Source organism: Hemibagrus wyckioides, linkage group LG02 (assembly GCF_019097595.1).
Source record: "Hemibagrus wyckioides isolate EC202008001 linkage group LG02, SWU_Hwy_1.0, whole genome shotgun sequence".
Classification (NCBI taxonomy): domain Eukaryota; kingdom Metazoa; phylum Chordata; class Actinopteri; order Siluriformes; family Bagridae; genus Hemibagrus; species Hemibagrus wyckioides.
Window position 1 is genome coordinate 22,649,304 of NC_080711.1, and position 24,516 is coordinate 22,673,819.

Here is a 24,516-nt window from a genome sequence, read left to right on the forward strand (position 1 = left end):
ATTTAAACTGGTCAACATAAGTAGTGTGAGTCAGTGCACACAGGTGAGTGTGTCTGGTTGTGAGGGCCTGAATGCTTTGGTACCTCTTTCCAGATGGCAGGAGGGTGAAGAGTGTGTGTGAGGGGTCATCCACAATGCTGATGGCTTGGCGGATGCAGCGTGTGGTGTAAATGTCCATGATAGAGGTACGAGAGACTCCAATGATCTTCTCAGCTGTCCTCACTATCACGATCCGAGATGGTGCAATTCCCGAACCAGGCAGCTACTCAGGATACTCTTGATGGTCCCTCTGTAGAATATGTTCAGGATGGGGGGAGGGAGATGGGCTTTCCTCAGCCTCCACAGGAAGTAGAGACGCTGCTGGGCTTTCTTGGTGTTAAGTGACCAGGTGAAGTTAAAGCTGAGACCCACCATGGTCATGTCATTGGCAAATATAATAATGTGGTTCGAGCTGGGCATTGTTGCACATCGTGAGTCAGCAGAGTGAACAGCAGTGGGTGAGAGCACACAGCCCTGAGTGGCCCCTAGTACCCAATCTGATGGTGTTGGAGATGCTATTCCCAATCCAGACTGACTGAGGTTTTCCGATCAGGAAGTCCAGGATCCAGTTGCAGTGTTCAGGCCCAGCAGGCTCAGATTCTCAATCAGGTGCTGAGGGATGATTGTATTGAATGCTGAACTGAAATCTATAAACAGCATTCGTATGTATGAGTCCTTATTGTCCAGGTGGGTGAGGGCCAGATGGAGGAGACAGGAAACCGTAGACTTATTTGGTACGGGGACGATGGCTTGAGGCACGTAGGAGCAATGGCGCTGCTCAGGGAAGTGTTGAAGACGTCAGTGAAGACATCCACTAGCTGCTTTACAAATTCCCTGAGCACTCTGCCAGGAATGTTGTCTGGTCCAGCAGACTTCCGCCTGCATAGAGTTCTCTTCACCTCAGCCGTGGATAAACAGAGCACCTGATCATTAGGAGAGGGATGGTCTTCCTCACTGCTACGCTGTTCTGTACCTTGAACAGAGCATAGAAGTCATTCAGCGCATCTGGAAGGGAGGCGTCACTATCACAGGCAAGTGATGAGGTCTTGTAGTTTGTGATCACCTGTATGCCCTGCCACATGCGCCAGGAGTCTCCGCTTGTGCTTGTGGGGTGTGTGTCTTCGAGACGGTCAGATTACCGATGCACTTGTTGATGTAGCTGATCACTGATGTCATGTACTCCTCCAAGTTGATAGATTTGTTTTTGGTTGCAGCAGACTTAGTACTGAAAAAACGTCTGAACAAGTTTACATTTGAAGATGGAATTCACCTCCCTTTCAATTTGGCCAAATCAAGATTGTCTGGGTGCCATGAAATTCAAGACAAGTCACTCCCGGGAGTTCTATGCAAGAAAATTGGTAGGCTGCACCGAAAAATTCCAGTTGATGTTGCTTCTGGGATATGCATGGAAATCAAAGGACATTCTGGGTGGGATATTAGGCTTTATACTTGTGAACATTGTCAAGTCTGCTGAGCTTACCAATGTTGAGTATACCACCATTCATGAAGTGATGCACAAGGTGAAAGAAATAGACATCAAATCCATGTCCTACCAGAACGACACTACTAAAATTCAACAATGCCAAATTGAGGCCTCCAAAAAATCACCCGATCATCCTCCTGATCTGTGACTGGCAAACTGGAAATCAAGTTCTGCCTGAAAGTGAAGGCAAGAATTCCACTGCTTGTGGAGGGCACATCCGGATATGAATAAAAAATGGTGATAGGTACATATGCTTCGGTGACAACCAAAGAAAAAAGTTTTTCTTGTTTTCTTTTAAAGTTCCTCCAGGTAAAACCGTGGATGCACACATTATAATTGGTAAAGCTAAAGTTGATCTCACATTTACTGGACTCATCAGGATCACCTGCTGTAATGGTGGCATACTGGAGTTTAAAACCAGTGGAACCTACAAGGATGTCACTTACTCTAATGGAAAACTTGGTGATGGAAGCTTGGTGTAGCTTTCAGTTAAATTCTTAACATGCTTTAAAAAGAGCAATATAATTAATCTCATATATAAGATTATTTAAATAGCTAATGTTTGTGTTTGATGTTAACTTGGTTTAATTGATTTGTTTTTATTATTAGCTTTTCATAATCATGATTTTTTGGGTTGATTTTTTTTCTCCAAATCTGTAAACCAATGAAAACAGTGATTTGATTTATTCTGTGAGTCTTCCAGTGGTGCAGACCCACAGTTATGATTCATAAAACATTCTTTACAAAACATTCTGAATTATGAACAAAATGTACCACTAGCTTGATTTTACATTACTGAAACAATTGTATTTGATTCTTTTTTTTCAGTAGATTGAGAAGATTATAATCTGTTCTGATTTCCATCAGTAAAATCCCATTTCAAATGAAAGTAATATTCTCACTCACTTTTGCATATGTACACTACCAGTCAAAAGTTTGGACACACCTTCTAATCCCATGGTCTTTCCTGATGTTTATTTCTTTCTACATTGTAAAACAATGCTGAAGGCGGCTGAAATACACTATAATCTCGTTTGAACAGCTGATATTGAGATATGTCTGCTACTGATGCTCTGTAAAGCCTTCATAACGGCTCTAATCTGAGGTGCTGTTAATTGGTGATTTCTGAGGCTGGTAACTCTAAATGAACTTCTCCTCTGCAGCAGAGGTCAGTTTTGGTCTTGCTTTACTGGGATGGTCTTCATGTGAGCCAGTTTCATCATGGGTTTTGCTTGATGGGTTTTGCAAATGCACTTGACAATACTGTTCCTGCAAGAACTATTCCAGAACACCTGACCTTCATGTCTTAAAATAACAACTGACTGTTTTTTGTTGTCATTACATATGGATTACTTAAGTCCATGTGTGTTATTTCATAGTTTTGAAATCTCCAGGATTGTTCTAGAATGTAGAAAATAAATCCCTAAACAAAAAACATTGAATTAAAAGGTGTGTCCAAATTTTTGACTGGTAGTGTATATACAATTCTAGATGCTTCTTGAGCACTACCACTAAGCAGGTTTTCCTGTTAGAGTTTTAAAAATCTTTTAAGTTGCCATCAAACCTTTGAAGGGTCTGCTTTGAGTCCCAGTCTTCCTACTTAAATGTTTATACATGCTGGAGAAAACATTTATATATGCTGTATTCAAACACATTTAAATGTATTATTATGTATTATTATTATTATTATTATTATTATTATTATTATTATTATTATTATGCCCGCTACCATGGAACAACTCAGAGAAGTGCGTTACTTCAAAAAAAAAAAAAAAACTAAAAAAGAAAACAGACCTGCAGTGTGCTTTAACCTTATCTGCAACAGGTAGGGGGATGAATGGGGGAAGGCCTTCCACACCACCAGGGGTCACTACAGATATTTGGTGATGCTGTATGGCCTGACAAATGTGCCTGTCATATTTCAATCTGCATAGACAATATCCTGATTTACTCCACATCCCTAGAAGAGCATGTATAACTATGCAAGATACTGTCCTGCCTCCTACAGCACCAACTGGAGATCAAAAATATGTGAATTCCATAGAGAAACTATCACCTTCCATGGCTACATAATTAGCAGACAAGGGGTGGAGATGGAAATCAGCAAGGTGCAAACAGTCACACAAAGGCCCACTCCCACCACTGTCAAGGACCTACGGTACATCTTGGGGTTCAATAACTTTTCATAAGGGGCTACAGTTTTATTGCTGCCACACTGACTGCATTACTAGGAGGAACATTAAAGAGACTCCTATTGACTGACAAAGCTTAAGCAGCCTTCAACTATCTGAAAAGGACTTTTACCATGGCCCTCATCCTGAAATACCCTGATGAACTGGGCAAGCTGTACCCATGTGTAAACTTTTCCTGCAGACTGACTCTGGCTGAGAGTAATTATAATGTGGGAAAAGGAGAGCTACTGTCAATCTGGACACTGATGAAAGAAGAAACCAAGACTGTGGCCTCTGAATGTCCCCCTACCGACAATATGTGCCCACAGATTTCAGACCCAGAGTTCTCCTCCACCAGCTCTGGACACTCTGGAATCCACTTCTCTGCAGCACTCATACAGAAGACCTTCTGCTTGCTATTCCTGCCCATAGATGTACAGAACTGAGTCAAAGCCTGTGCCATATGTTCCCAGGTCTGGATGTCACACCAACTGCCCTCTGGCCTGTTCGAACCACTTCCAATACTTCCACTTCCAAAGGGGTGAGATTGCCTGCAAGTGTCTCTTCAACCTAAGGCATTACTGCATACCCATGCTCATCAAAGTTCACAAGGGCTGAATAGTCAGCATGAGCTGAAGAGAACAGTCAGGTAAAGTAAGGATTAGTCCATAGCCTTGACACCTCAGTGTGGAGGTATAGGAAAAATGGGAGATGCCTACATGGAGGTGGAAGGCAGAGTGAAGTTAGTCAGAGTTTGTCAAGCTCATAGCGGACAACACTAACCTTTCATCATGCCAATCTAAGCTAAGTTTAGCAACAGCATGTGTGATCACATCTAGGAGCTTTTCAAACACCACAGAATGCCGTGGCAATTCAAATGCTGTTTGCTTCTTGATGACCTCATCAAACTCCACAGAGTCCGATGCAGATAGAATTATATCCTCATGTAGGTTGGCAAAAATCGCAACGTAAGTTCCCATCTGAAAAATAAAAGTGATTCATGTGAAACCATGACAGAATCAGGCGCACTGCCTCAACAGACGCAGGACTCCAGCCACACTGCGGAAATGCTTGGCTGGAAATACAAGCAAGTGAACACGAAATGAGCTTAGTGACAACGTGCGAAACTCAACAGCATGAATGCCACTGCTTTCTCTCAAGAAGCAATTCAGTGGCATACCACTTATTATCATCCACATCAAGCTCCTCAGAGTCCAATGAAGACAATAATTCCTTATTTGGGTCAGGAGAAATCGCAAAGCAAGCTCCTGGTGCTGAAGCGGGGAAATCCGAGGGCAAGAGAAAGGGGATCACTCATCTCTTGTTCTGCTTCCACTAACTCTACCTGCGAGACCCATGATCTAAGTTCACACGCTGCCTCAGCAGACAAGGGACCCAAGTCACGAGGTACAAGCGCTTAGCTGGGTTACAGAGTTACAGAGATGAAATGTTTTGCAGCGCACACAGCCGGCTCCCTCGAGAGCCACGTGTGCATCACTATCAAACAAATCATACAAATAATGCAGAAAAATAATGCACTCATTGGTGTGATGAAGCAGTTGGCAGTTTCCATAAACCATGGTTTATCATGACTGAATGACAGGAATGTCCTGGTAGGAATGCACATATCCTCACAGAAACTGATACATAAAATTACAGTCTCTGTGAGCTCGTCCAAATCAGTGGCTGCAGCTTCAAAAACACTGCAGTGAGTACAGTTGAAACAGGCTTTGTAAATCCAGCTCTGCTTTCAGTAATGTACTACAACTCTACCTGGTACACTAGCAGCTCAGAGGTAGACAAGAAAGCCCTCCAGAGGGTGATCAACTCAGCACGTAAAATCATCGGCTGCTTTCTGACTTAAGGCTCTTTATACATCACACTGCCTTAAAAGGGCAGCAAACATCCTAAAGACCCCTTCTCAACTTGGACATCTCAGCTCTAATGCTCTGGCCTATATATCAGAGCCCTTTTGTATCTGTCTTTGTCAATCACTGTTTGTTTGTCTGCCTGTTCATTTGTGCGTTCGTTTGTTCGTACGTGTGTGCATGCGTGCGTTCGTTCATTTGGTGGTTGTATGTTTATTTGTTTGTTTGTTCAGGTGCTGTCATCTCGTAGGTTTCCATGGTCACGTTATGGTTTGTTAATCATGTTTATTTGCCCCATGTCTTTTGTTAGTTTGTTTGATCCATGTTATTAAAGCAGCACGTTGTTTTATCCTGCTTATCCTCCGTATGCGTTCGGAAGCTTGCGACTACCGCAGAGATCCAGGTTCGAGCCCTGCTTCGGGCGGGGTCTCCTGGATGTTACACCATGACATTTTAATACTCTCTCACAATATGCAACCCCTATGTTCAACTATTGTGCAATAACTTATTTATATCTACATAAATAGTATTTACATAATTACTTATACCTTATACACCATTACACTAATTGGCTTATTTATTACTATTGTTTTGACTGCAGTTGTTTTTATTTCATTATTTTACTTGTTAAAATGGATGTATAGTTTGCTCCACAATATATTTGAATTGCACTGTAAGGACTGCTCTAATTTCATTGTACTCTGTATAGTGACAAAAGAATCTTGATCTACATTATAGCAGCTATAAGAGGTAATCGGCCTCACTTTTTTCTGTTTCATATCAACTAGGCACCATTGTTTAAAATAACTGGTCCTTAATCTTTGTTATTTATGATAATGACAATTTCCATCATAATGAAAAGGAAAAGTTATATAAAATTATTCAATCTCCAATCTTCAAGTTATTCTATAAGGTCAGTGCAGCTTGCACTTCATTCCTGTTAATGTATATCTATGTATATGTATATGTATATGACTAATGTATATCTTGGCAGTTTTTGCACCTTAACAGTCTCTTCATTGTTCCTGTTATACTGCACACACACACACACACACTCTCTCTCTCTCTCTCTCTCTCTCTCTCTCTCTCTCTCTCTCTCTATCTTTCCTGGAGTTCAGTAGCTTGTGCTTTTTATTAAGCATGAGATATTTTATTATTATTATCTTATCGTAATAAAAATTCTTATACATGCATCTTTGTCAGAATCTTTTTTTTTCAGTTTAACTTGATAAACCCTAGGTGTTATTCAATAAGCAAAACATAATACAAATAATAAAAGATTATAAAATATATAGAACCTGCCTACATTGTTAAGAATACGTGAGCACCATGAGTGAATCACACCCATTTTTGAGTAACTGGATCCACAACCAAAAAAAAACTTTGTATGCTGTATGATTCACTCAGTGTGGTTGTTTGTCTATGTGTGGCCCTGCGATGGACTGGCGACCTGTCCAGGGTGTACCCCTGCCTTTCGCCCTATGTGTGCTGGGATAGGCACCAGCAGACCCCCGTGACCCTAGGAGTCCTAGGAATAAGCGGGTATAGACAATGAATGAACGAATGTATGATTCACTCATATCCGAACAGCTAGATTCCTTTTCACTCAGTTCCTTATAACTATATCAGAACTCCATGAACTCTGGTGTGATCTAAAATTCAATTTTCATTTAGTTCCTTAAAACTAACTTTAGCCACACCAAGAGCCTTCTTCAATTTCATATCATGAAAACTTGGTATCCTTGTTTAAAATAAATGGACCAGAATCTGCAATATACATATTAATAACCATTTTCTGTATAATTACAAGGAAAAGCTATATAAAATTGTTCACTCTCTGTAAGTTATGCAATAAGAGGAGTGCAGGGTGTGTGTTATTTCTGTAAATGATTAATGAATATCTTTCTTGCACAAAAGACCTTTATATGCTCTATCATTCAGTCAGATTCATAAAACTTTCTTAAAACACACAATATTAGGCAAATCCCTCCCAAAATCAGAAAGGTCATGAGAAATGTGATCAAAATTAAGAAAACAGGAGAGAATAAAGCAGCCAGTATTGCTTCAGACATCAGTGAGAATGACCAGATACAAAAAGAACATTCAACACAGGATCAATGATCATCGGTACAGAGGAAGAATGAAATTTATAGAAAAAGAGCAGCTATTTTTATTCTCTTGGCAAAGAAAAAGTTTCTGTGACAAAAAGTACTAAAAAGTAACTAAATGATAAGGGTGTGTGTTATCTGTATTCCAACTAACTAACTAACTAACTAACTAACTAACTAACTAACCTGTTCCATGGAAGGGTGGTATGAGGTCAAGTCGAGCCAATTGGCTTTGAAGGTCATTTTGACCATATATGGGTGACGCAATTCACAGTGAAATGATACCTCGTTAATCCTGGATTCTGATGCTACATAAGGACACCGAGCTACTTGAGACAACACAAAACTAAGGGCTAAGAAGTAAACAAAATATTATCCCACTGTCATAAAGGGCATGTGTGCAAATTTGTAAAAATGCAAAAAAAGTCAAATATAAAGAAAGCAGACTGAGGGCAAAGACAATAGTTGAGTATTGGTGTGTATGTGTGTGTGTGTGTGTAGGGCATTCCAGTCCCTGAGTGTTGAGAGTCTGATGGCTTGAGGGTAAAAACTGTTATATAGCCTGGTTGCGAGGGCCTGAATGTTTCGGTACCTTTTTCCAGGTGGCAGGAGGGTGAAGTGTGTGTGGGAAGGGTGTGTGGGGTCATCCATAATGCTGTTGGCTTTGCGGATCCAGAGTGGGCATCTGGAGAAAGGTCTTCTTTCAGCTAAATAAAATTGAACTTGGATGGATCTGATGGTACCAGAATCAAACTGCTCAACCAGGGTACTTTAAAGCATGGATGTGAACATGGCTGGAGTAACAGTTACAGAAACCATGTCCAGGTTATCAAAGTTTTCTGTGACACAAAGGAAAGCAAACAAATAAATCAATTCATTGTGCCTTTTAAAGTGATCTGACAGTTCAAGGCAATCAACCTCTGAAGGAGTGAAAGGCTTGTCTAATCTGAATTCCAGCTAATGGCACAGACAAACAAACAAAACTGTTACTTGGAAGTATGGTGTAAGGTCTAAGACCACCCACTTTATTTGGTATAAATATGAGAGCGTGCAGCTTCAGTCTTATCCATAAACTTGCATCCTTCACAAGACATCTTTTGAAGAAGGCATTTTTTGCTACCTGCTTTGTCAGATCCTTGTAAGTGTGCTGTTTATTCTTGATTACATTATGTCGGTTTACTGTGTTTGTAGATTACTGCGTATGTAGATTATAGTATTACAGCATTATAGTTGCTGTTTATGTTGTTGATGTCTGTATGTTAATCTTTAATAATTGCATAATTCAACTCTGAACATGATGATGTCAGTGAAATCTTAGGGTCTCAAAGTTCTGTATTATGCCGGAATTTACTATGTTTAATGTTAGTGAAGGGGTCTCAGACACAGTGATACACCAAGAGCTGACATGAGAAGAGGAAACATAATGGAGAGACTAGTCTTGAGGGTAAACAGTTCAATGTTACTTTGAACATTAGCACACAGAGAGTCATCTAATGATACAATTGGTTGATCATGCTTCATGAGCTGAATCAGCAAATAATATCAGCAGTAGTTCATGCTTCTGGCATTTTATTTTTTAACCACAATTCTTCTTAAACATGCCTCTTTATTAAGAGAATTTTTTTTTACATTTAAACCGTAATGTTTATCTTTTTAAGGTTAAGAGCAAGATCATGTCATACCTGGCAAATGTTGTTGAAGTCGGCGGGAAAGGAGGAGAGGCTTTCCATTTTGATGGCACTGAAAATGGATCCCTGTTGAAAAGGATCAGTGTTTGGGTCAATGAAACTACGGTGAAAGCTGTGACAGTGTGGCTTGCTGATGACCAGTCCAAACAGTATGGTAGGCCTGATGGTGATCTGAAAGAGTTTACATTTGAAGATGGAGAGCATCTCACCTCCCTTTCACTTTGGCCAAATCAAGATGGAAATCGTCTGGGTGCCATCAAATTCAAGACAAACCTCACCCGGGAGTTCCATGTAAGCGTGACAAATGGCAGGCTGTATCCAGAAGTTCCAGTTGATGTTGCTTCTGGGATCTGCATAGGAATCAAAGGACGCTCAGGTTGGGATATTGATCGCTTCGGCTTCATATTCATTAATACCATCAAATCTGCTGAGCTTACCAATGTTGAGTATCCCAACATTCATGAAGTGATCCCCAAGGTAAAAGAAATTGACATCAAATCCATGTCCTACCAGAACAACACTAATACAACTCAACAATACCAAATTGAGGCCTCCGAAAAAATCACCCCAACATCCTCCTGGTCTGTGACCGACCAACTGGAAATCACATTCTGCCTGAAAGTGAAGGCAGGAATTCCACTGCTTGTGGAGAGCTCATCAGGATATGAATTAAAAGTTGGTGATATAGGTACATATGCTTCGGTGACCACTGAAGAAAAAATGGAGTTCTTCCCATTTTCTTTTAAAGTTCCTCCAGGTAAAACCATGGATGCGCGCACTGTAATTGGTGAAGCTAACGTCAATCTCCCATTCACTGGCATCATCAAGATCACCTGCTGTAATGACAGAGTGCTGGAGTTTGGAACCAGTGGAACCTACAAGGGTGTCTCTTTCTCTGATGGAAAAGTGGTTGTGAATGAATCAACCAAAACTCTTGGTGTAGCTTAGAGTTAATTTCTCAAAATGAAAAATGTTTGTATTTGCTGTTAACTTGGTTTAATTGATTTTATTTTTAATTATTAGCTTGTCATAATGATACATACAGATACATACAGCAATGATTCCTACAGTTTATTCTGATAGTCCAGTGATGCAAGACTAACCAAGATTTTCTATTAATAAAAAATTATTTACAAAACATTCTGAGTAATTAAGAAAACATATCACTTGATTATTTTTAGATCTAGTTTGACTGTAGCTTCATGTAATAATTGTATTCAATTTTCTTTTTACATATTCAGAAGATTATAATCTATTATGATTTCTATCAATAAAATATATCTCAAGTGAAACTAATGTTCTGACTCATTTTTGCACACTTATGTACTATTCTAGATGATTCTTGAGCACCACCACTAACCAGGATTTCTAGTTAGAGTTTAAAAAATCTTTTAAGTTGCCTTCAAACCTTTGAAAGCTCTGCATGGAGTCCCAGTCTTCCCAGTAAAATGTTTCTATATTCTGGAGTAGATGAATACTCATACACTACTTGAGCACGTTTAAACAAATGAACACAATTTTCACTTACAAGTACATTTTTTCTAAACTTCTATACTATAATTATTATCTTTTGCTTTCATTTAATTATAATTTCTCAGAACTTTGTCCACTTTGGCCATAATGTGTACAAGATTAGTTACTTCTGAGGTGTTTTTAAATCCTCATTAGGTATGAACACTTTAACTAAACAATATTAAAAACAACTGATTATGTTTTATGTCAGTAAAATCCACTTGTATTTTTTATTATAGAAATGGAGTTGCACAGGCTTTATTCATCTCAGTTAAGAGAAACTTCTAAAGCATTGTCATGTATAAATAATGAATAACTGGTTTTAATCAATTGGTATGCACTAGTTATTTGGAAGTATAAAGTCATCTAATAAAAATTTGAAAAATAAATAAATCAGTAATCTAGTAATACAACTGACTGATAATGCTTTATGAGCTGAATATGTTAATTATATTGGTGGTAGCTAGGTTCCATAAACATGCCTCTTTAACAGAAGAATTATTTTTCCATTTTAACTTGGCAATTCCTAAATGTTTGTGTAAGATCCCTGAGTGGGTGAGGGAGGGAAATGAGGACACGAGAGGCAGAAAACCAGTGGAACCTACAAGGGTTTCACTTACTCTGATGGAAAAGTGGTTGTGAATGTCCAGTGGTGCAAACCTACATCTCATTTCATGTTCTTTATATTTAGTTTGACTCTAGCTTTGTGTAACAATTGTATTCGATTCTTTTATATTTACATGTTCATTTATGATTTCCCTCAATAAAATCCATCTCAATTAAATCTAATGTTCTGACTCATTTTTACTTTTACTTAAGTACTATTCTAGATTCTTTTAGAACGCCAGCATCCCAGAGCACCGTGTCTTAACAAAGCTAACATGGGAAATCCTCTGGAGGAACGCAATGTTGACATGGCTGGACATGCTCTTTATTATTATTATAGTTATGTTTCATTTTAACTTGATAAAACTTAAATGTTTTGCAGGTAACCAAAAAGTAATACGAATAATAGAGGGTAATAAAATATATATACAAACTATAACTATATTGTTAAAAGTATGTGTGCACATGATCAATCACACTCAGCTTCCAGTAACTGGAAATGATCCACAACCCAAAAAGACCTTTATTTGCTCTATGATTCAGTCACATCCACAGAACTAGACTCATTTTCATTCACTTCCTTAAAACTACACTACTCACAATAAGTTAAGGATATTCGGCTTTCGGGTGAAATTTCAGGATGCACCTAAAATGCACTATAACCTTTCCAGGTGAACTTAATTTGACCTTCTCTACACTTTTGAATGCACATGTCCAACTGTTCAGTGTTTCAGTACTTTTTGCAGAACTTGCTGTTCTCTAACAAGGTGCTTAACGGTAAAATTCACAACTGGTGTTTGATCCATGAATCCACCAATAAATTTTCTGGTTCAATTAGAATTGGTATTTAAACAGTCCTCTTCATCATGCTGTTCACATTTTGACATCATGAGACCAAGACCACACCTAACAACTGATCAACAGAACCTCGCCATTGCGAGGCTTCAAACAGGATGTTCTTAAGGGAAGTGGCCACTGAGCTTAGAGGGTCACAGAGTGTCATCAGCAGGTTGCGACAGAGATACAGAGAGACTGGAAGAGTCACAGAAAGTGGACATCCTTTGGCCACATCCCACATTGATGACCACTTCATTGTGAGCATTGCATGCTTCTACTTATATGCCCTACTTTCATCATATAATATCACTGTAGTGTGAACTTTTTACATTTTCCATAAATTTCACCAAAAAGCTAAATATCCTTAACTTTTTGTGACAATAAGTAGGTCATTTAAGCATTAATAAGTTTTATTTATTACTTTTTATTACATTTTTTTTATTTTTATTTTTTTTATTATTTTCTTTGGCAGCTGTTCTTTTGTTTTTTTGTTGTTTTTTTTATACAAATTGTCTTTCCAATATATTGTTGCTAATTTTAAGAATTAACCAATATTATTTAAACCAGTCATTCTTTATTTACATAGAGTAATGCTTTGCAAACATGAACAAACTTTAGCATAATGTAATGTCAGTAAATTTGAGATAATATCTAACATTTAATCCAGTACATTCAGCATTTGGAAACATATTGCTAATATAGATATGTATATTATTCAATCATTGCAAGTGCATTTCATTGAACAGTTAAAATGTGCCAAGTTACTGTGCTACGGCTGTGTTACTGTGCCAGAGTTGAATTATATATGAATACTGATGCTCTGTTTTCAGAATTTAGAAGGAACTAATCAGTGAAGTGGCTTAAAATGTAAAACGATTCTATAAAAGTTGTCTCATGAAAGAAGCTGCATGTTTTCATATTTATTCTGGTTAAAGTTAGTGGTCTTGGACCTTATGCCACACTTCTAAGAAAGGTGTGTGTGTGTGTGTGTGTTTGTGTGTGCATAGTCCACCAGAACTAATACAAGCCTGTCTCATGTTGTTATGTATATAACAAATAAAATTTTTAATTTTTATTTTAAACCAATATCCGATATCTAGAAACCAAAGTGCCTATGTAAATACTTGACTGAAAAAATATCTATAGAAGCTAAAGTAATACCTACTCGGCATGAACAGATATGTTGTGAACCACTGAGAGCCAATCCATTGATTTTGCAAGACTGTTGCTGACCATCTGATTAGCATGTGGAGCAATGAGGTAAGAAATGTAGCATCTTGGACAAATCACTTTGCAGAGTTCTATGCAAGCTTGCAATGTTGGTGGCTGAAACCAGATGTTCAAGTTGATGTTGCATTTGGAAACAGTGCTGAAAGTTCAGATTTCCCAAAATCACATGCCTCAGCACTTACATATACATTAAACAAATTAAAGGTTCACTGGAGGGGAAGTGCCTGGACTTGGTGTTACTTCAAAAATGTTTGTGTAAGATCTATGAATGGGTGAGGTAGGGAAATGAAGACGCGGGTGGCAGACAAGTTCAAACCCATGTACCCTTAACAATAAAGGTTTTACATATTTTTTATTAACCTTATTGCTTTTTGCTTACTTGTACAACATTTAAGTTTCATCAAGTTAAAAGAGAAAAATAATTGTTCTGATAAATACACATTTTCTGATTCAGCTCATAAAGCAATATTAACTAATTATCATTTAAACCAGTCATTCTTTATTCATATAGAGTAATGCTTTGCAAACATGAACAAACTTTAGCATAATGTATCATCACTAAAATGTAAAATAATATCTAACACTTAATTCAGTACATTCAACATTTAGAAACATATTGCTAATATAGATGTGGATTATATTTAATCATGGGTTGAATAAACATTAGTCAGTAATGTGTGTTTCAGGTAAAATGTGCAGAGTTACTGTGTTATAGTTGTGTTACTGTGCCAGAATGTAACTGTATATGAATACTGAAATGATCTGTTTACAGACTTTAGAAGGAACTAATCAGTGGCTTTAAATGTAAAAGCTTTCTTTAAATGATGTCTTGTGAAAGATGCCAGTTTACAGATAAGACAGATGTTGTATGATCTCTTATTTATTCTGGTTAAAGATTTTTTTATATTCTTGGACCTTATGCCACAATTCCATGGAAGAGGTGTGTGTCCAAGGTCAAAGACAACCCACTTTAACTAGTATATATATGAGTGTGCAGCTTCAGTCTTATCCATAATTTTTTTTCCTTCACAAGACATCATTCAAAGAAGGCTTTTTTTTACTACCTGCTTTTGACTTCTTCCTTGTAAGTGTGCCATTTATTCTTGTTTACATTATTTAGGTTATTAACTGTGTATGTAGATTATGCCTAGTTACAAAAATCTTACGGTTACTGTATATGTTAAAGCTTTATTTAAGGTTCCCTTAACTCTTATCATACATATAACTACACACCTGAATGCTCAATTTTGAGCACCTTCTGAGGTGCGAATACTGATGTGAAAATGCAGTATTGAATTCTCATTAGGTGTGAACACTTTAACTAAACAATATTAAAAACGACTGTTTTTTTTTGTCAAGTAGATATGAATTCAAAATTGGGGTTGAGGATAGATCTGCTTCACAGAACACTGAAAAGAAATCATTCTTATTTCCTCTTAGAATTCCTCCGTTTAAAATCATGGATGTGCACATCAAAATTGTTAAAGCTAAAGTTGCTATGAATCATTATTATAATTATGTTTCATTTTAACTTGATGAAACTTAAATGTTGTGCAAGTAGGCAAAAAGTAATACGAATAATAGAGGGTATTAAAATATATATACAAACAAATATATATATATATATTGTTAAAAGTATGTGTGCACCTGATCAATCACACCCAGCTTCCAGTAACTGGAACTGATCAACAACCTAAAAAGACCTTAATTTGCTCTATGATTCAGTCACATCCACACAACTAGACTCCTTTTCACTCAGTTTCAAAAATTTATATCACAACACCTGGGCAACCATCAAAAAGTTGCCCTTAGTTGTCAATGCCTGTCTTGTCATTTCTTGGGTTCGCCTGAAGATCATACTTTTTTAAAGAATATTTGAAAATCTCCCAAAATGACTTTCATACACTGTGTATAACTTTTACACTGTGCATAATGAATCAAGGTTTCATTTCAACCTTCTACACCTCAGACGTTTAGATGAAACTGAACAACCATTTACTTGGTTATTGCTATCTAACGGGAGGGGAACTCTAATACTAACCAACAATATAACAAAAAAAATGGGAGGGGGGGTTCCACATATTTTCTGTGCATTTTTCTAATTCTTTGTCCATTTACATTTACATTTCTAGCATTTAGCAGATGCTCTTATCCAGAGCAACACAGAAAATTATTAGTGTAATCTAATCTAATCTAAGTGCAGCACTGCATTGCACTACTCCATTTCCTTTCCTGCATCCAACCACACCTTACTTATTAATTATTGGTGCTTACTAAGCAAAGCACACTATCACTATATCACTTGCTTCTTCTTCTTCTTCTTCTTCTTATGATTATTATTATTATTATTATTATTATTATACAAATATTGTCTTGTAACTAGTCCCACACCATTTGTCATAGACCCATGAATGAGGTATCAAATCTTGTGGGAAAGTTGTGTTATGACTTTTGTGTGAAGAATTTCAGTTTTCCCGATACAGAAGCTCAAATTGGTCAAAATTCCCACTGACTTCCATCCAAAATTTCCTGCAGTCATATCTCGTCATGCTTCTGAGCAAATTCCACCAAAGAATTCAGCAGAATTCTTCAGGCTGTCAGATTCATTAAGATTTGTTTTTCGGAACTGAATTACTGAAATGCTAATTGTCATGTTTTTCCAGAATTAACAATCATCAAGCAAACTCAGACATTTCACACTGATGCTCTAGTCCATGAGCTTTGTGTATGGTGCAAACTGGAACTAAGGGGATGGAACTAGGGGGAACTGGGACTTGGGGGATGGGGTGGGGGTATCCAGACTGGATGTTGCATATGATTTAAAGGATCCTTTTTGTGAAGCATTACCCTTTATATCAATGACTGGCCATTAGCATGCATAAAGTCATCTAATAAAAGTAATTAAAATAATAAAATGTTATCTAATTATTGTTTGATGAAGATTTATCAGCTGAATCAGCAAATAATATCAGCAGTAGCTCATGCTTCTGCCATCTTAACCAAAATTCTTCTTAAATGTGCCTCTTTATTAGAAGAATTATTTTCAATTTATCTTGAAATGTTTGTCTTTTTAAGGTTAAGAGCAAGATCATGTCATACCTGGCAGATGTTGTTGAAGTTGGTGGGGACGGAGGAGATGCTTTCAACTTTAATGGCACTGAAAATGGAGGCATGTTGAAAAAGATCTTGGTTTGGGAAGGTGACTGGCAGATAAAAGCCGTAAAAGTGTGTCTTACTGATGGCAGGTCCGAGTGGTTTGGAAATCCTGCTGGGGGTTCAAAAGAATTTACATTTGAAGATGGAGAGCATTTTACCTCCCTTTCACTTTGGCACAATGAAAGTCAAAATGGATCACGTCTGGGTGCCATCAAATTCAAGACAAATCAGTCCCGGGAGTTCTATGCAGGCTTGAAAAGTTCGCAGTTGAAACCAGAAGTTCCAGTTGATGTTGCTTCTGGGATCTGCATGGGAATCAAAGGACGTTCGGGTTTGGATATTGATTGCTTAGGCTTCTTATTCATCAACACCATCAAGTCTGCTAAGCTTACCAATATTGAGTATCCCACCATCCATAAGGTGACACCCAAAGTGGCTGTAGGAGAAATCAAATCCATGTCCTACCAGAACAACACTTCTGTAACTCAAGAATACAAAATTGAGACCTCCAAAAAAATCACCCAAACATCCTCCTGGTCTGTTACCAGCAAACTGGAATTCACAGTCAGCCTGGAAGTAAAGGCAGGAATTCCACTGCTAGCAGAGAGCACATCAAAATATGAATTTAAAATTGGAGTTGAGGGTACATATGCTTCGGAGACCAGTGAAGAGAAAATGGAGCTCTTCTCATTTCCTGTTAAAGTTCCTCCACGTAAAACCGTTGATGTGCACATCGCACTTGGTGAGGCTACAATTGATCTCCCGTTCACTGGCATCGTCAAGATTACCTGCTATAATGGCAGCGTGCTGGAGTATAAAACCAGTGGAACCTACAAGGGTGTCGCTTTCTCTGATGGAAAAGTGGTTGTGAATGAAACAAACAAGAAGCTTGGTGTAGCGTTAAATTCTTATAATGTTTGAGTTTAATTTGAGCTTGGTTTAATTGATTTGTTTTTCTTATCAGCTTCTCATAATCATATTTTTTTTTTGTTTGATTTTTTTCCCAAATCTAAAAACCAATGAAAATAGTGATTTGATTTATTCTGTTGGTTTTATTCTGATAGTCCAGTGGTGCAAGACTAACACACTTTTTTTTTTTATTAATAAAACATTCTTTACAAAACATTTTGATTAATGAACAAAACATCTTATTTGATGATTTTTTAAAATCCTTAAATCAATTAAAACAGTGATTTAATTTTGCTAGTCTTCCAATGGTATAAACCCACATTTTTTCATTGATCAAAAAATTCTTTACAAAACATTTTGAATAATGAATAAAACATCTCATTTCATGTTTTTAATATTTAGTTTGACTGTAGCTTTGTGTAACAACTGTATTCGATTATTTTATATTTACATTTTCAGAAGATTACAAACTGTTATTTCCATCAATAAAATCAGTCTCAATTGAAACTAAGGTTCTGACTCGATTTTGCTATGAACATTTACTTAAGTCCCATATTTTCTCTAATGAAAATGGCTTTTTCACAATTCTTTTGTCCAGATAACCACCACAAATAATCTAAGTGGATTATTTGAGTGTTAATAGGGTTTTGGAATGCAAGAATATGTAATTCATATGCTATATCTGTACATATTATGAGCTGATGCAGGAGTTAAATCCACACCTTTTCTATCGCACTTCAAAAAGGCATAAAGCAGAGGAAATCCACGTTGGATTTAGCCCATATTCAGCCAAGGTACGTAATCACTACGAATCTTGAACCTTCCTCTTGTCCAGATGAATGTAGGATGCTCTGTAAAGTTCCTTTTATATGTAAGGTTTGTGTATGCAGCTCATCTTGCATTAATGGTGCATTAATGATTGGTTACATCTTGTAACTAGTCCCACACCATTTGTCATAGACCCCTGAATAAGGTCTCAAATCTTGTGGGAAAGTTGTGTTATGACGTTCATAAGTAATCAGAATTTCGGTTTTCTAGATACAGAAGTTCAAATTGGCCAAAATTCCCACTGACTTTAATAAAAAATTTCAGACAGTCACTACTCATTGTGCTTTTGAGCAAATTTCACTCAGCAGAATTTTTCATGTTGTGTCACACTAATGAAGATTTATTTTTTGGAACTGAATTACTGAAATGCTGATTGTCATGTTTTCCAGAATAACATGGCTCAGAACTTATACAAACATCAAGCAAACCCAAAATGTTCACACTGATGCTCTATGTATGTTGCATACAGGAACTAGGTGAAGTAATGAAAGAGTGGATTAGAACACCAAGTATGGCATCCTCTGGTATACACTATGGTCACGTCAGACCATTCGAAACCGTTTACATCAGGGTGGTCTGCGTGCTAGACGACCTGCAAGGGTACCTGACCACACCACTAGGCACAGGCGTTATCGTCTTGCATGGGCCAGGGAGCATTTACGCTGGACGAGGGACCGGTGGGCCTCAGTGCTGTTCTCTGATGAAAGTTGATTCACGTTGAGCAGAAATGATGGCCGCCAACGATGTTGGAGGCATCAAGGAGAGTGCTATGCATCAGCCACTGTTGTGGTTTTACAGTCTGGGCAGGTGTGTCTACTCAATACAGAACTGCCCATTACCTTGTGAATGGTACAGTGACAAGCCAATACTACCTGAATAACATCATTAATCCAGTCATGGTGCCCCTGCATGAACAACACAGGCCTAATTTCATCTTCATGGACGACAATGCTCCAGCTCATCGAGGTCGCATCATTAGGGAACGGCTGCTGGAGGCTGGGGTACCTCAAATGGAGTGGCCTGCACTTTCTCCAGACCTGAATCCCATAGAAAACCTATGGGATCAGCTGTCGCCGTGTAGAGGCTCGTAACCCTGCACCCCAGAACCTCAATGACCTGAGGGCCGCCCTTCAAGAAGAGTGGAATGCCATGCCTCAGCAGACAATAAGTCGATTCGTGAACAGCATGAGACGTCGTTGTCAAGCTGTAATTGATGGTCAAGGGCACATGACAGATTATTGAGACATTGACATTTTTTGTTGTGGTATACCCACCACTGTTGTTGGCTTTTGTTTCAATAAATTGTTTGAGATGAGGAAATCACCATTGCATGCTTCTACTTAAATGCCCTACTTTCATGATATAATATCACTGTAGCGTGAACTTTTTACATTTTCCATAAATTTCACCCAAAAGCCAAATATCCTTCCACCATTATATATATAATAATTAATTAAAATTAAATGTTAAGAGCTGATTCAGCAAATAATGTCAGCAGTAGCCCATGCTTTGTTATCTTAACCAAAATTATTCTTAAAAATGCTTCTTCATTTTCCATTGTATCTAGTTAATCTATCAATGTTTGTTTGTATTTTTAAGGTTAAGAACAAAAACATGTCAAATTGTTGTTGAAGTTGGTGGAAATGGAGGAGAGGCTTTTGATTTTAATTTCACTGAAAATGGAGGCATGTTGAAAAAGATCTATGTTTGGGAAGGTGACTATACAGTGAGAGCTATAAAGGTGGAGCTTACTGATGACCAGTCCAAATAGTATGGTAAGCCTGATGGGGATCTGAAAGTGTTTACGTTTAAGGATGGAGAGCATTTCACCTCACTTTCACTTTGGCCAAATTACGACGGAACATGTCTGGGTGCTATCAAATTCAAGACAAGTCACTCCCGGGAGTTCTATGCAAGCTTGAGATGTAGGAGGCTGAAACCAGAAATTTCAGTTGATGTTGCTTCTGGGATCTGCATGGGAATCAAAGGACGTTCAGGTTGGGATATTGATTGCTTAGGCTTCATATTCATCAACACCATCAAGTCTGCTGAGCTTACCAACGTTATGTATCCCACCATCCATAAAGCAATACCCAAAGTGGCTGTCAAAGAAATCAAATCCATGTCCTACCAGAACAACACTTCTGTAACTCAAGAATACAAAATTGAGACCTCCAAAAAAATCACCCAAAAATCCTCCTGGTCTGTTACCGGCAAACTGGAATTCACATACAGCCTGGAAGTAAATGCAGGAATTCCACTGCTTACGGAGGGCTCATCAACATATGAGTTAAATATTGGATTTGAGGGTACATATGCTTCAGAGACCAGTGAAGAGAAAATGGAGCTCTTCTCATTCCTTGTTTAAGTTCCTCCACATAAAACCGTTGATGTGCACATCGCACTTGGCCAGGCTACAGTCGATCTCCCGTTCACTGGCATCGTCAAGATTACCTGCTGTAATGGCAGCGTGCTGGAGTATAAAACCAGTGGAACCTACAAGGGTGTCGCTTTCGATGATGGAAAAGTTATTGTGAATTAATCAAACAAAAAGCTTGATTGGTCCTAACAAGCTTTGAATTAAATTCTATAATTATTTTAAACACAAAATGTTAACCACAAAATATGTACTCCTGTTTGAGTGTGTTTAATCAATGTTACAGATGTATGGAACGTATTTAGTGCAAAATGTATCTCTGTACCTAGTGTCTCAGTAAAGGGCTTGTTGACTGGAACTGTGTATGTGGAACACTGGAGTCCAGCATGTGTATGTGTATCCTGCATGGGGTGGGACAGGTGATTTTTTTTTTTTTTTTTTTTTTTAAATCTGTAAATCAATTAAAATAGTGATTTGGTTGGTTTTGCTCATCTTCCAATGGTGCAAACCCACATTTTTGATTAATAAAAAAAAATCTTTACAAAACATTTTGAGTAATGAATAAAACATCTCATTTCATCATCTCTAGATTTAGTTTGACTGTAGCTTTGTGTAACAATTGTATTTGATAATTCTATATTTACATATTCGGAAGATTATAATCTGTTATGATTTCTATCAATAAAATCTGTCTGAATTAAATCTAATCTTCTGACTCATTTTTGCTATGAACTTTTATTTAAGTACTATTCTAGATTCGTCTAGAACCCCAGCATCCCAGAGAACCGTATCTTGACAGTTTGGCAAGGGCCAAACTGTCCTGAGCCATCAGAGAGGCAAAGCGCGCACACGCCCAGAGAATCCACGGCCACTTCCAGAACAGCAGAGACTCCCAGCACATGTGGCAAGGCATACAGGCAATCACCAACTACAGGACAACTTCACCTTCCTGTGACAGTGATGCCTCCCTTCCAGATGCTCTGAACAACTTCTACGCTCGGTTTGAGGCACAGAACAACACAACAGCGAGGAAGACCATCCCTCCTCCTAATGACCCAGTGCTCTGTCTCACCACAGCTGACGTGAGGAGAACTCTATGCAGAGTTAACCCACGGAAGTCTGTTGGACCAGACAACATTCCTGGCAAAGTTCTCAGGGAGTGTGCAAAGCAGCTAGCAGATGTCTTCACTGACATCTTCAACATCTCGCTGAGCAGCTCCATCATCCCTACGTGCCTCAAGACAACGACCATCGTCCCTGTGCCAAAGAAGTCTACGGTTTCCTGCCTCAATGACTACCGTCCCATCGCACTCACACCAATCGTGATGAAATGCTTCGAGAGGCTCGTCATGAGGCACATCAAGTCACAGCTACCACCCTCACTGGACCCCTTGCAGTTTGCGTATCGTCCTAACCGTTCCACGGACGACGCCATCACCACAACCCTCCATCTGGCCCTCACACACCTGGACTGTAAAGACTCCTACATTCGAATGCTGTTCATAGATTTCAGTTCAGCATTCAACACAATCATCCCTCAGCAGCTGATTGAGAAGCTGAGTCTCCTGGGCCTGAACACCTCTCTCTGCAACTGGATCCTGGATTTCCTGACTGGGAGACCTCAGTCAGTCCGGATCAGGAACAGTATCTCCAGCACCACCACACTGAACACTGGAGCTCCTCAGGGCTGTGTGCTCAGTCCACTGCTGTTCACTCTGCTGACTCACGACTGTGCAGCAATGCACAGCTCCAACCACATCGTCAAGTTCACTGATGACACGACCGTGGTGGGTCTCATCAGTAAGAACGACGAGTCAGCATACAGAGAGGAGGTGCAACATCTAACAGCCTGGTGCAGAGCCAACAACCTCTCCCTGAACATTGACAAGACCAAAGAGATGGTTGTTGACTTCAGGAGAGCACAGAGTGACCATTCTCCACTGTCCATCGACGGCTCCTCTGTGGAGATCGTCAAGAGCACCAAATTCCTTGGTGTCCATCTGGCAGAGAACTTCACCTGGTCACTCAACACCAGCTCCATCACTAAGAAAGCCCAGCAGCGCCTCTACTTCCTGAGGAGGCTGAGGAAAGCCCATCTCCCTTCCCCCATCCTGACTGTGTTCTACAGAGGGACCATCGAGAGCATCCTGAGCAGCTGCATCACTGCCTGGTTTGGGAACTGCACCGTCTCGGATCGCAAGACCCTTCAGCGGATAGTGAGGACAGCTGAGAAGATCATCGGAGTCTCTCTCCCCTCTATCACAGACATTTACACCGCACGCTGCATCCGCAAAGCCAACAGCATTGTGGCTGACCCCACACACCCCTCACACACACTCTTACACACCCCACACACCCCTCACACACACTCTTCACCCTCCTGCCATCTGGAAAGAGGTACCGGAGCATTCGGGCCTCACAACCAGACTGTGTAACAGTTTCTTTCCTCAAGCCATCAGGCTCCTCAACACCCGGGACTGAACTGTCCTACACTCTCACACACACTCTCACTCAGGACTGAACTGTATATCATCTCTCTGTCTCTCACACACAGATACACACACACTCTCTCTAGGCTGTGTGAACACGAACACACATAATTTATATTGTTCATACTTATTGCACTACCTCAACCTGTCATCCGCTGCTATAGTCATATTTATGTTTATTTCTATTTGCACTACCTCAACTGCTGCTGTGTATTTTTGCACAATTTTTTTTTGCACAATACTTTTTTTTTTACATCATTTCACTTTATCTTACTTCACTTACATTCCAGTACACATGTTCTTTTCTTTCTTTTCAGTGCTAAGTGTCCTGTGTTCTTTTGTGTTGTCTTTCTTGTATTTATTGTCTTTTGCACTGTCTTGTCTATGCTCTGTTTGCACCCAGCTGCACACTGTGCACTTTACGTGGCTAAGACAATCTTCTGTCCTAGCTCTGTGGTGTTGTTTTTATGTTGAACTTTGTTGTTGTATGTTTCTGTAGCACCAGGTCCTGGAGAAACGTTGTTTCATTTCACTATGTACTGCGTCAGCTATATGTGGTTGAAATGACAATAAAGTTTTCTTGAATCTTCTTGAATCAATAAAGCTTCTTGAATCTTGGCAAGGATAAAACAGGAAAATCTCTGGAGGAATGCAACGTCATCATGGCTGGACATGCTCTTTATCATTATTATAATTATGTTCCATTTTAACTTGATAAAACTAAAATGTTGTGCAAGTACGGAAAAAGTAAAATGAATAATGTAGGTTAATAAAATATATATACACAGTATAAGAGTATGTGTGCACATGACCAATCACACACAGCTTCCAGTAACGGGAAATGATCAATATCCCCAAAAGATCTTTATATGCTCTAAGATTCAGACACAACTAGATTCCTTTTCACTCAGTGTCAGAAATTTATATCATAACCCCTGGGCAGCCACCAAAAAGTTGTGAATGCCCCTGAAAATGGATGAAAAGCCTGGGTCTTGTCATTTTTTGGGTTTGACTGAAGATCATACTTTTTAAGTGATATTCAGAATATTGACTTTCATACACTGGGTATAACTTTCACACTGTGGATTATGCTTTCAGCCTTTTACACCATAGACGCTTAGATGAAGCTGGATGAATTGCGGTTTTCGAATCAGAGTAAAAACAAAACAAAAACAGAAAGCGAAACCGAAAGCGCTCTCCGAATGACAGCGCGGA

General features: G+C 38.7%; 2 protein-coding genes and 2 pseudogenes across 2 annotated transcripts; all 4 read left to right on the forward strand.

Annotated features, from left to right (window-relative positions):
• Nucleotides 1-1,298: 1,298 nt before the first annotated feature.
• Nucleotides 1,299-2,004, forward strand: LOC131364565 (aerolysin-like protein; annotated as a pseudogene).
• Nucleotides 2,005-8,707: 6,703 nt separating this feature from the next.
• On the forward strand, nt 8,708-10,576 carry LOC131370164 (aerolysin-like protein). Its single transcript, XM_058417328.1, has 2 exons — nt 8,708-8,807; nt 9,328-10,576. Exon 2 carries the CDS (start codon nt 9,343-9,345, stop codon nt 10,303-10,305), a length of 963 nt encoding a protein of 320 aa, XP_058273311.1. The 5' UTR covers nt 8,708-8,807; nt 9,328-9,342; the 3' UTR covers nt 10,306-10,576.
• A 3,935-nt stretch (nt 10,577-14,511) lies between these two features.
• LOC131362772 (aerolysin-like protein) lies at nt 14,512-17,805 on the forward strand. Its single transcript, XM_058405042.1, has 2 exons — nt 14,512-14,626; nt 16,618-17,805. Exon 2 carries the CDS (start codon nt 16,633-16,635, stop codon nt 17,617-17,619), a length of 987 nt encoding a protein of 328 aa, XP_058261025.1. The 5' UTR covers nt 14,512-14,626; nt 16,618-16,632; the 3' UTR covers nt 17,620-17,805.
• A 140-nt stretch (nt 17,806-17,945) lies between these two features.
• LOC131362779 (aerolysin-like protein) lies at nt 17,946-21,317 on the forward strand (annotated as a pseudogene).
• The last annotated feature ends 3,199 nt before the right edge of the window (nt 21,318-24,516 follow it).

Coding starts and splice junctions, on each gene's coding strand:
- LOC131370164 (XM_058417328.1), top strand. CDS start 9,343: ATGTCATACCTGGCAAATGTTGTTGAAGTCGGCGGGAAAGGAGGAGAG.
- LOC131362772 (XM_058405042.1), top strand. CDS start 16,633: ATGTCATACCTGGCAGATGTTGTTGAAGTTGGTGGGGACGGAGGAGAT.